The sequence below is a fragment of the Sapajus apella genome, unplaced genomic scaffold (genome assembly GCF_009761245.1).
Source record: "Sapajus apella isolate SASKATOON/1434 unplaced genomic scaffold, GSC_monkey_1.0 scaffold68, whole genome shotgun sequence".
NCBI classification, from domain to species: Eukaryota; Metazoa; Chordata; class Mammalia; order Primates; family Cebidae; genus Sapajus; species Sapajus apella.
In genome coordinates, this window is record NW_022437008.1 from 1,827,087 (window position 1) to 1,839,102 (window position 12,016).

Genomic DNA, 12,016 nt, shown 5'->3' on the forward strand with positions numbered 1-12,016 from the left:
TTTCAGAAATCAGAGTTAGCTACAGCTAAGACTTTTAGTTTGTCTTTCCAAAGTCATGTGGACCTTAATTTAATTACAAAAGTCTACCCTGGTGGTGTAAGATAGGCCGATCTATAAAGGCCTTTTCCCCTTCCGTCTAATCCCAGCCCCCTGAGGTGACCCACGTTGCTCCTCACTCACGCCCCCGTGAGGCAGGTCTAGTGGGCACAGGCCTGGCTACCTCATCCTTTTAGTGGCTCTCATCCTCTGCAGGATGGGGTCCCACAGCTGCAGCAGCTGGCCCCGTGGTTGAGCCTGTGTGCTTATCCTGTAGAGCTTTTCCCAAGGAGGGTGTTTGAAGTCTCAATAAAACATTTTGAGTAGCATAATCATCTTTTGCAATGTACATTTAAAAAACTTCACAAGTTCTTTTTTGTATGTAAAGAACGGTAGACTGGGCACAGTGGCTCACGCCTGTAATCCAGCACTTTGGGAGGCCGAGGCAGGCGGATTTCGTGAGGCCAGGGGTTTAAGACCAGCCTGGGCAACATAGGGAGGCCTTTGTCTCTACAAAAAATAACAAAAATTAACTGGCCATGGTGGTGCATATTTGTGATCCCAGCTAACTTGGAAGGCTGAAGTGGGAAGGTCACTTGAGCCCAGGGGTTTGAAGCTGCAGTGAGCTATGATTGCAGCACTGCACTCCAGCCTGGGACAGTGAGACTGTGTCTCTAAAAAGGAAAAAAAAATGATATATGTCATTTAAAAATAACACAGCAAAGCAGGTGTAAAAGTAAAATTCACTGGAGGTCTCAGGGCCTTGAGTACTCATTTTGGTGCTGATTACCTCTGTGCAAATAGACAGGGTATCATAAATCGGTAGTTTGCTCCTCTTTTTGCATAATCTTTTCCAGTTAATGCAAAGTGTCTGAGGGCTGCCCTGCATGCATTGATGGCCATGTTGAGTCAGGGGTAGCAGTGAGATTCCCTTCTAGCTGCTGCATTTGGGGAACTCAGGCTTTCCAGCTGCTTCCCCCGTGGGGTGCGACACCTCAACCGATTCAGCCGCCCCATTGACAGGAATTTACTTGGTTTTGTCTGTCTGGTGCTCCCAGCAGTCCTGTAATAAACCTTAGCGAGCCGTCTGTACAGTGCCTGCACTTTTGTTGTCTGCGTCCCAGGACTTGAATGTCCGGTACCTTTCCAAAAAACTGTAGCCATTCACATACTTCCAATTTTAAAATAATTGCAGACTTGCAGAAAACTTTCAAAAATAGTACTGTACTAAGATGATTCCAGGACCGGGGTGGAAAATGTACAAGATGAGCCTGGGGCATCTTGCAGTGCCTGAAAGTAAGCACTGACGTGCTAAGTCACAGGGACACGGAGCCCAAGAAAGAGCTCCCAGTGGCCAAAGCTGAAAAAAACTTGAGCCACAAAATAAATAGCATAATATCGGGTTTTCCCACTGCACTCCAGCCTGGCGACAGAGTGAGACACAGTCTCAAAGAATAATAAATACAAAAAGCTGAGCGTGGTGGCACGTACCTGTAATCCCAGCTATTCAGGAGGCTGAGGCAGTAGAATCACTTGAACCCGGGAGACAGATGTTGCAGTGAGCCGAGATAGCACCATGGCAAATGTGAAACAAATGAGTCTACTGCTAAGTGGCAAATGGAGAGAATACACCAATCTTCACAAAATCACAAATAATTCCTGTAGACAGCCTTCAAGGAGAGGTATGTAACCCCTACCACTTAGGCGTGGGCTGCAGTGACTCCTCCAAAGAGCGCAGTGTGGAAAGTGGGGAAGAACTCTTCAGTGAAGATACCTGACAAACACTGCACCATCCAGGTGATCAAGGTGAACATTACCGATAAATCACGTTCACGGCGTCCCTTTAACGTGACGTAATAGAACCACATTTTCCCTGGGATCCTTCTCCCGCAGACACATGCCACCTCACTGAGAGGAAGCAGACGGCAGGCAGATGTCAGCTGAGGGATTTGTTAAGGTGGTTAGAAATCAGAAAAGTCTGAGAAAGGGACACATCCAAGATCAACCGAAGGAGTCACGGTGATGTGTCCTGAAACAGAAAAAGGGTAGTAGGGAAAAAGCGGAGGCTGAATAAAGCATGGCCTTAATAGATTATTGGTCTCACTGATTGTGACATGTGCCACGCTAATATGTTAATTGGGGAAATTGGGGGTGGGGTAGATGGGAAGTCTGTCAATCTATTCAAAAATAAAACGTAAAAGAATTTAAAAATATACCCTTCACCAGGTTCCTCACAGCATTTTATTTCTTAAAACGGACAAAGATGGGATCAGAATTTTACATTCACCCCTCCTCCATGTCTGTATACCTGTCCTAAAGCAAGAAGATTCTGCTACGCAACTGCAGGAAGCCAACGTTGAAACTGCCATTCTCCACAGATTTTACCAGGTTTGCTAATGGTCACACTTAATGTCCTTGTATGTGTTGACAATGACCAGGCTCACACGTTGAATTCAGTTGGCAGGTGTCAAACTCACAGGACAGTTACTTTGCATTTATTTTCCCTCAACCAGGGTTGGTTGCCTCACATTTCCTTGTGGTTATGTTCATGCTATTTTGGGCAGGAATTCCCGGAAGTGACGTGCCTTTTTCTGGGCATCCTATCAGAAGGCGCATGAGGATGCTCGTCCCATAACTGGTGATGACTTGGATCCCTTAGCGAAGGTGGTGTCTGGGAGGTTTCTCCACTGGACAGTTCCTGCTTTCCCTTTGTAGTGAAAGAAAAATCTCCCTAAATCACTAAGCCACAGGAAAAATCAAGCTGGGAACTGCTTCTCCGACAAACCTGCCTCCCATTCTGTTCCTTAACAACGCAGCTACAAAGGTGGGGGGGGGGGGGGGTGGTGGTGGTGGTGGTGGTGGTGGTGGGGGGTGTGTGTGTGTGTGTGTGTGTGTGTGTGTGTGTTTTGAGATAGTCTCTGTCACCTAGGCCGTGTGTGTGTGTTTTGAGACAGAGTCTCTGTCACCTAGGCTGGAGCGCCATGCCGTGATCTCAGCTCTCTGCGACCTTCATCTCCAGGATTCAAGTGATTCTCCTGCCTCAGCCTCCTGAGTAGCTTGGATTATAGGTGCCCACCACCACATCCAGTTAATTTTTGTATTTTTAGTAGAGACGGCGTTTCACCGTGTTGGCCAGGCTGGTCTCGAACTCTTGACCTTAAATGATCTGTCCGCCTTAGCTTCTCAAAGTGCTGGGATTACAGACGTGAGCCACCGTGCTTGGTCTAAAGGTACTTTTAAAAAGCTACTTACCTCTCTCACCATTTGCCCATGAGGAAATTCCTTTGTGGACAAAGGACAGGCAGAACTCAAAATCAGCCCTGTGCTCATGTGAGACAAACGCGTATCTGATGGCTTCCTCTGCCCTGTTGTTTCACTGTGCCAGCCTAGGCATAGGTGACCCTTCCTGTAAGTTGTGCATTTGGTAAAAGGCTAATCAAACTCAAAAGAATGCAGCCATTTGTCTCTTATCTATGCCTGGAAGCCCCTTCCCCCGCTTCGAGTTGTTTCAACTTTCCAGACTGAACCAATGTACATCTTACATACACTGATGATGTCTCATGTCTCCATAAAATACGTAAAACCAAGCTGTGCCCCAGTCACCTCCTGACGCTATGTCATGGGTACGTCCTTAATCTTGGCAAAACAAACTTTCTAAATGGATTGAGACTATCTCAGATACCTTTTGGTTTACATAGTTAATAAGCATCTTGTGTAGAGACATTTTGTATGTAATTTCACCCACTAGTTTGAACATCTGTTGATGTTTCTTGCATGAAATGATGCCATGGTGATTGCTAAATAAGATTTTCCATCCCTCTACATTTATTAGTTCGGCCAGGCATGGTGGCTCACACCTGTAATCCCAGCACTTTGGGAAGCCAAGGTGGGAGGATCCCTTGAGCCCAGGAGTTCAAGACCAGTCTAGGCAACAAAGTGAGACTCCTGTCTCTACAAAAAAAATTTAAAAAATTAGGCAAGCATGGTGGTGCACACCTGTAGTCCCAGCTACTTGGGAGACTGAGATGGGAGGATCACTTGAGCCTAGGAGGTTGAGGCTGCAGTGACCCATGTTGACACCACTGCACTCCAGCCTGGGTGACAAAGTGAGACCCTGCCTCTGAAAACAAAACAACACATTTATTCACATACCAAAGATTAAAGAGCTCCTCCTTCCTACTGCCTGATTTATATCGGAATAAACTAGTATTTTAATTTTATTCAGTGGTTTGTGATCTCTGAGTATCATCTTGATGCTCATGTTTTCTAGATTTAGCTAGTGACTTCTGCGCCTGTGTGACATGTCCTGCCATTGGGACACTTTCTGCCACACAAAGATATTCCAGATCTTGTATCTTCTCTTGTATGACTGACCCTGGGATTAGCCTTTTCTTCCTTCTTTCTCTCTTTCTCTTTCTTTTTTCTTTTTCCTTTTTCTTTTCCTCCCTCCCTCCCTCCCTCCCTCCTTTCCTCCCTCCCTTCCTTCCTTCCCTCTCTTTCTCTTTTCCTTTTACCCCTTTTCCCTTTCTTTTTTTTTGAGACAGACTCTTGCTCTGTTGCCCAGACCAGAATGTTGAGGTGTGATCTCAGCTCCCCACAACCTCCATCTCCCAGGTTCAAGTGATTCTCCTGCCTCAGCCTCTCGAGTAGCTGGGACTACAGGCACATGCCACCGTGCCCGCCTAATTTTTGTATTTTTAGTAGAGATGAGGTTTCACTATGTTGGCCAGGCTGATTGGATCAGCCATTTCTTTAAGTAGCCCTGGTTTCTTTTAGTGAAGAATGGGATGTGGCAGCCAAGGTCTGGGTGTTAGGGGTGCTTCTCATTTTTGGGGTGTCACTGCTCTTAAGCCCTCCTAGTGGACTAAGCTAGGAAATACATGTTTGGGTACACAATGCTTATTTCTATATAAACAACTATGAGTTCACACAGTTTCGTCTCCGATCCCATTGTGACACGGACTCCACAAAGGCCAATCCAACCTCTGGTCTGTGTTTGCACATCCATCCTCTGACGGCGCAAACCCTGATTACCCTTGACTGCGATGCATTTACTTACTTGCACAGTTCTAGAGTATACTCAAATATTGCTAACACGCCACTGTAAGAAAGAAACCTACTAACTAGAATTCAGTATTTGTTTATGGTTTTTTGCCTTGAGCTGAAGATGCACAGTCAAAATACTGCGCTCCCAAGTGACTTTTGCCAGTCTTTGCCTCTCCTTGCCAGTGTGGTTGTGTTATGTATTTAAAATACTGTCACCTGGACTGGAGTGCAACGGTGTGATCAAGGCCCACTGCAGCCTCAACCTCCCGGGCTCAGGTGATCCATCTCAGCCTCCCAAGTAGCTAGGACTACAGGGGTGCGCCACCACATCCAGCTAATTTTTGTATTTTTTGTAGAGATGGGGTTTCACCATGTTGCCTAAGCTGGTCTTGAACCCCTGAGTTCAAGTGATCTGCCCACCTTGGGCTCCCAGAGTGCTAGGATTACAGGTGTGAGCCACCCACCTGGCCAGCAGGCGATTATTGACTGACTGAACATAGGCTTGGTCTTGCTCTGACTTGTTACCCCAAAGGCCAAAGGGGAAGGCTGGCTGGGTGCAGTGGCTCACCTCTGTAATCCCAGCACTTTTGGAGGCTGAGGTGGGAGGATAGCTTGAGTCCAGGAGTTTGAGACCAGCCTGGGCGATATAGTAAGATCCCATAAAAAAAATAAAAAGGCCAGGCACGGTGGTTCACGCTTATAATCCCAGCACTTTGGGAGGCTGAGGCAGGAGGATCATGAGGTCGGGAGATCAAGATCATTCTGGCTAACATGGTGAAACCCCTTCCCTACTAAAAATACGAAAAATTAACCAGGCATGGTGGTGCGTGTCTGTAGTCCTAGCTAGTCAGGAAGCTGAGGCAGGAGAATTGTTTGAACCCAGGAGGTGGAGGTTCCAGTGAGCTGAGATCGAGCATTGTACTCCAGCCTGGGCAACAGAGTGAGACTCCGTTTGAATACATACATACATAAAAATTAACCAAGCGTAGTGGTGCACACCTGTAGTCCCAGATAGGAGGCTGAGGCAAGAGGATCACTTAAATCCAAGAGGTCAAGGCTTGATGACACCACTGCACTCTCCAGCCTGGGTGACAGAATAAGACCCTGTCTCCCCGCTCCACAATAAAAAGACATCCATCCTAGACACTCACTTATTCAACATATATTTATTCAACACCTATTATGTACCAGGCCCTATACTAGTAACTGGGCATACAGCAGGAAAAAACAAAACCTCTGCCCTTAAGGGGTTCCCGGAATATTCACGTTAGGAAGGAGAGAGTAAACAGGATAACACATGGTTGGTTAGAAGGCAGTAAGTGCTGGAGAGGATAAAGACAGGAAATGCTAAGGATGGCAGTTTCCAGAAGAAGGCATCATCAGCAGGGTAAACACCTTAAACACGGTCTCTGAGGGAAGAGCATTTGAGGCAGAGGGAACAGCTGGTGTAAAGGCCCTGCAGTAGGAGCCTGCCTGGTGTGGGTGAGAAAGAGCCTGAAGGTCTGAGGGGCTGAAGAGGACTGAGGGACATGGAGTGGATGTGCTCAGTTGGAGGCAGAATAACGGGGTGTCACGGGCCTTCAGCTGGAGGGAGACGGGAGCCATGATGAAGTTCTGGACACAGGCACAGGTAACCTGCTTTAGGGGTGCACAGCTTCCTCCAGCTGCATGTGGGGAACAAACTCTGGGGGATGGAAATGGAGAGCAGCCAGGAGTCCCCCGCACTAGTCTAGGCTGATGCTGCTGGCTTGTGGGGGTCGCTTTCACAGAAGTGGACTGAGCTTGGCACAGACAGGAACCTCGGGTGATTTGCTTACTCGCTATACCCAGTGCACAGAAAAGAGTCTTTCTTTCTTTAATATTTGTTAAGTGACTTATAGCTCCCATGTCAGGAGCTTTCACTGCATCAGGCCTTGTGCTGGACATTTAAACAGAAGGTTGTACATTTCACAGACAACCTCATCAACTATATTTTGAAATCATCCTGACTTTTATGGTCTAGGAAAGTGAGGCTCAGAGGGGCTGCTTCCGGGCAGTAGGATGAGAATCTGTCTTTAGCCGCCCGACTTTAGAGGGCTTCGAGAGGTCAGAGCCAGCCTGCGGGCACTCACCTTTGTGCACCTGCCCAGGCGAGGCGGGCTCAGTGCGCACGCGCCCAGGCGCATTTAAAGCGCCGGATGGGCGTCTCTTCCCCCAGCTGCAAGCGGTCAGTGCTTAGCCTCACTCGCGACGCCCTTCTGGAGGATGCTGGTGAGCGGCAGGGGCCAGGGGTCCGGCTCGGGCTTCTCTTTAGGCGCTGAGCCACCAAGGCCTTCTCCTTTGCAGAGTCCCGCTGACTCCCTCGATGCACAACCTCCGAGCGTCCCAGTCCCTGACAGCTTCCCCATGGGCCTCAGTGTCTCCCCAAGACGCCTGGAGAGGCCGCCGGGGCTTGAGGAGGCGCTGAGCGCGCTGGGGCTGCCGGAAGAACGCGAGTACGCCGGGGACATTTTCGCCGAAGTCATGGTGAGCCCACCCGCCGCCTGCCCCGGTGAGGCCAGTGCCACCCACCACCCACCACCCTCTCACCACCACCTCCGAACTCCCACTGCGCCAGCCTCTCTCCTCCGGGTCACTGGCGGCCGGCGTTCCTTTCCGGCGACGTCCAGGCTTTTGTTTTGTGTTCCGCTGGGCATGCCCTTTCCAACGTCCCCCAGGCTCTTTGCAGCCCCTTCTGGGGTGCTTATGGTCCCCCGTACTTGTCCTCCACATTTATTCGTTTAACAAATATTTAATGGTTCAGTGTCGAATGTTTTAGGCCCTGGAGGTGCTGCGATGCTGGCCTCGTTCTGGGGCGATGAGCAAACACGTAGGACCATTAGAGAAAAACCACCCAAACCGAACCTTCGGCCTCACCAGCCCGCAGACGTCCCTAGCAGAGGGGTGCTGCGGAAGGAAGACTGAAGGGAGGAATTTATTTAACGTCCTGCCAGCGACTCCCCTGGGCCAGGATCTCTATTAGGACCTGAGAGACACCTGTGTTCTGGTCAGGAGTCCCTGAGCTGTGAGGCTGGCAGCCTAGCAGGCGAATAGACAAAGCGCAGAGGGAGACATCTTCAGAGTGAAAATGCTGAGACAGCTGGGGACCAGCTGGGAGTATAGACAAAGTCATGGAGATGTCAGTTGAATGAGAGAGAGACCGTGCAAGGCGCTGGGGAAGGATGCTCTCTATAGAGGAAAGAGGACGTGGAAAGGGCCTGGGGTAGGAATGGGCTTGGCATAGTCTAGGAGCCAAAAAGAAGGCAGTTGTGGCTGAAGTGTGGGTTGTGAGGGGAGAGAGGGAAGAGGTGATGTTGGAGCAGAGCCTGAAAGAAATTAGAGTTTTCTCCAAGGGTACTGGGAGCCATGGAAGTGTTTTCAGCTGGGGAGTTCCTTGGTCAGCTCTTTCTTTGGAAAGAGCCTTCTGGGTGCTCTGAGGCAGATGGGTTGAGGGTTGGCAGTCAAAAGTGAAGTCTGAGGCTGGGCATGTTGGCTCATGCCTATAATCCCAGCACTTTGGGAGGCTAAGGTGGCCTGATCACCTGAGGTTGGGAGTTCAAGACCAGCCTACCTAATATGGTGAAACCCTGTCTCTACAAAAATTAGCTGGGCGTGATGGTGGGTGCCTGTAATCTCAGCTACTTGGGAGGCTGAGGTGGGAGAATCACTTGAACCCAGGAGGTAAAGGTTGCAGTGAACTGAGATCATGCCATTGCACTCCAGCCTGGGCAACAGAGGGAGACTCTGTCTCCAAAAAAAAAAAAAAAAAGTCTGGGAACCTAGTGGGAGCCACCTAGGAGGCCACGTGGCTCTGAGGGCTATAGACTGGAGAAGTGGATGTGGAGGCATCTGGAACAAAGCCAGAGTTCTAGGTGAGGACCTCTAAGAGGAATGCATTTGGAGGCCAGTTTGGGTGTGGCATGCCTGAAACATTCAACTGACTGGAGGAGGCTGCTGCACCCAGGGCTGGAGCTCAGGAGAAAGGCCGGGCACAGGTGTGGAGAGTGAGGCATTCTTGCCTCAACCCCAGGTGTGCCGCGTGCTGCCCCGGAGAGCCCTGCCCCGAGCTGTGACCCTGGAGATGCGCGCCCTGGTGGTAGATTGGCTGGTCCAGGTGCATGTAGGTATCTGGAAAGGTGTGGGGAGCTGGGTTTGCATCACTACCCGGGACCCCATGGCCACCCGTGCCCCTCCTCAGGAGTACCTGGGTCTGGCTGGTGACACACTTTACCTGGCGGTGCACCTGCTTGATTCCTACCTGAGTGCCAGCCGCGTGCGCTCACATCGCCTGCAGCTGCTGGGCGTGGCCTGCCTGTTTGTGGCATGCAAAATGGAAGAGTGCCTGCTTCCTGAGGTACTTTCGGGATGGGATTTGGGAGGGTGGATGGAGTCCTTTCGGGAGTCACTGATTCAGTGCCTACTGTGTGCCAAGCACGGTGCTGAGTCTGGGATTCCCAACGTGTGTGAGGGAGGGGCTGTCAATGTGTCCCTTAAACAGAAGAGGAGACTGAGGCCCAGAGAGAAGACACTTGCCCCAAATCAAGCAGTTGGAGCTTGGACTTGGTCTTGAATAGTCTGTCTTAAGGCTGGATGCAGTGGCTCACTCCTGTAATTCCAGCACTTTGGGTGGCAGAGACGGGCAGATCACTTGAGGTCAGGAGTTCGAGTCCAGCCTGACCAACATGGTGAGACCCCGTCTCTACTAAAAATATAAAAACAAGCCGTGCGTGGTGGTGCATGCCTGTAGTCCCAGCTACTCAAGAGGCTGAGGCAAGAGAATCGCTTGAACTCAGGAGGCAGAGGTTGCAGTGAGTCACGCCACTGCATTCTATCCCCCACACAAAAATCCCTCACTTTGAGAAGCCAAGGTGACCTCATCTCTAATTTAGAAAAATAAAAATAATGTGAACAAGTTCATCTTGAGTTCTTACCGTCAACATGCATGAATTCAGTGCCTTATCAGAATTGCCTGGTGAAGCAGGGAGTAGCATCTCTGTTTTACAGAGGGAGAAACTGAGGCTGAGAGCCTAAGTGACTGTCCTGCATCACACAGTGAGCAGACGGTGGGGTTTGAACTCGGACCTAGCTCTTGAACTCAGGACTCTGAAGCCCGTGCTCTCTATGACTTGGAGACACAAGCCAATAGCCTCATTTTACATACCAGGAAACTGAGGTCCAGAACTTGGGCCGTTCCAGGGCAGGGAGTAAAGAGCTGGGATCCAGGGCTCTTTCACCTCCCCCTCATATCCCCCATCTGCAGCCCACCTGCCTCTGCCTCCTGGGTGCGGACTCCTTCTCGCGGGCGGAGCTGCTGCGCGCGGAGCGCCGCGTCCTGAGCCGCCTGGATTTCCGGCTGTACCACCCGGGCCCGCTGCTGTGCCTCGGCCTGCTGGCCGCGCTGGCAGGGAGCAGCCCCCAGGTGGGCTTAGTGGATACGCGGGGTGGGGGTGGGGCCGGGCCGGCGTGGGGTAGGGCGGGGCCTGACAGTCGCCCCGCCTCGCTTGCAGGTGATGCTACTTGCCACCTACTTCCTGGAGTTGTCTTTGCTGGAGGCCGAGGCGGTGGGATGGGAGCCGGGTCGTCGCGCAGCTGCGGCTCTGAGCCTGGCGCACCGCTTGCTCGACGGGGCGGGCTCCAGGCTCGAGCCGGAACTTTACAGGTGTGGCCTTGTTGGGGGGCCTGTATGGGGTCACCTCAGCTTCAGGGATCTCCCTTCCTGGTCATTTTTACCATCTCAGAGAATGAGAGACGATTATTGGGGAGAAGGTGGCACCTAGACTTGATTTTTCTGGTATGGGAGAGAATGGGGTGGGAGGATCCCATTAGTCCAGATCTGGGGGCACTTAACCTTGCCCCAGGGAGGAAGATAAAGTCTCTCAGGCCCAGAAGATGTTCCAATTGCCTTCCAGGGCTGAGAACGAAGGCTCTCCCAGGCCTCGACTCCTCTAACTCTGTATCTGGTGGTGGATGGGGTTTCCCTTTAGCTGCTAGGATCGCTAACTGTGCCACCAGGTGGCAGGGCGAACCATTTTTCTTCCAGCCTGTATCCCCAGGATAGAGAGGATGGCTGTCCATCCTCGGCTCCTCTCTTTGCTTCCTCGCGGGTTCTGGCTCCCCACTAGCTGCGCCCTGCAGGGAGAATCAGGTGTCCACCCTCCCCGGTACCCGCCTAGTCACTCCAGTGCCCGATCTCAAGAGAGCCCTGACCCGTCTGTGGGGACCCACAGCGACGCATCTCGGCCTCGAAGCTCCAGTTCTGAGGATGGGTCATCTCCACCCCCTTGCCCTGCCTCAGTTTCTCCATCTCCCTCTGCAGCTCCGAGGAACTGGGCCCCCTCGAGCCGTGCATGGCCCGCGCTGCACTCCGAGGTCCCGCGCCGGGCCGCGCCGCCGTCTTCTTCAAGTACGCGCGGTCCCAGCGCCAGGGCACCAGCCTCACGGCTGCCTGCCTGCTCCGCCGCCTCCACCTGAGCCTCCCTGAGCGCTGAGACTCAGCCATCAAAACAAACAAAAAAACAACCTCCCAGTGTGTGTTCGTCCCTCATCTCAATAAAGTAAGTTTTTATTTTGAGCACTCTCTGCTCTCATTGGTCGAATTCCAGTCCCTTCTTGCTTTTGGTTGGTCGCTTTCTAGGGCTCGCATCCTTCTGATTGGATTGTTCTCAACACGCCCTTTAACGGTTGCTGGATATAAAATGCAAATTCTGAATCCTCCACTAGGGGGCAATGGCGGGCTTCCCCTAGAACCTTTCAGTAGGATAAAACTGGGATCCCCCTAAGGACTGGCATGAAATCGGGAAGGAAGGGGACTGTGGGGAACTGAGAAAGCCCGCCCCGGTCGGTCGGGAGGAATGCTACCACGATGCTGCCGGATTTTCAGATCTTACTCAACTAAATCTGAAATTCTGCAATTCCA

The 12,016-nt window shown here is 51.2% G+C and overlaps 1 protein-coding gene across 2 annotated transcripts; it reads left to right on the top strand.

Annotated features, from left to right (window-relative positions):
- The first annotated feature begins 6,106 nt into the window (after positions 1-6,106).
- Positions 6,107-11,642, top strand: CCNP (cyclin P). Of its 2 annotated transcripts, XM_032248770.1 has the most exons (6): positions 6,107-7,587; positions 9,131-9,220; positions 9,299-9,454; positions 10,361-10,519; positions 10,608-10,759; positions 11,417-11,642. In XM_032248770.1, the coding sequence occupies exons 1-6, from the start codon at positions 7,327-7,329 to the stop codon at positions 11,586-11,588; spliced, it is 990 nt and encodes a 329-aa protein (XP_032104661.1). In that variant the 5' UTR covers positions 6,107-7,326; the 3' UTR covers positions 11,589-11,642. The 2 variants fall into 2 exon arrangements, with proteins under 2 accessions (XP_032104661.1, XP_032104660.1); XM_032248769.1 differs by having other exon boundaries at positions 9,131-9,454.
- Positions 11,643-12,016: the final 374 nt, after the last annotated feature.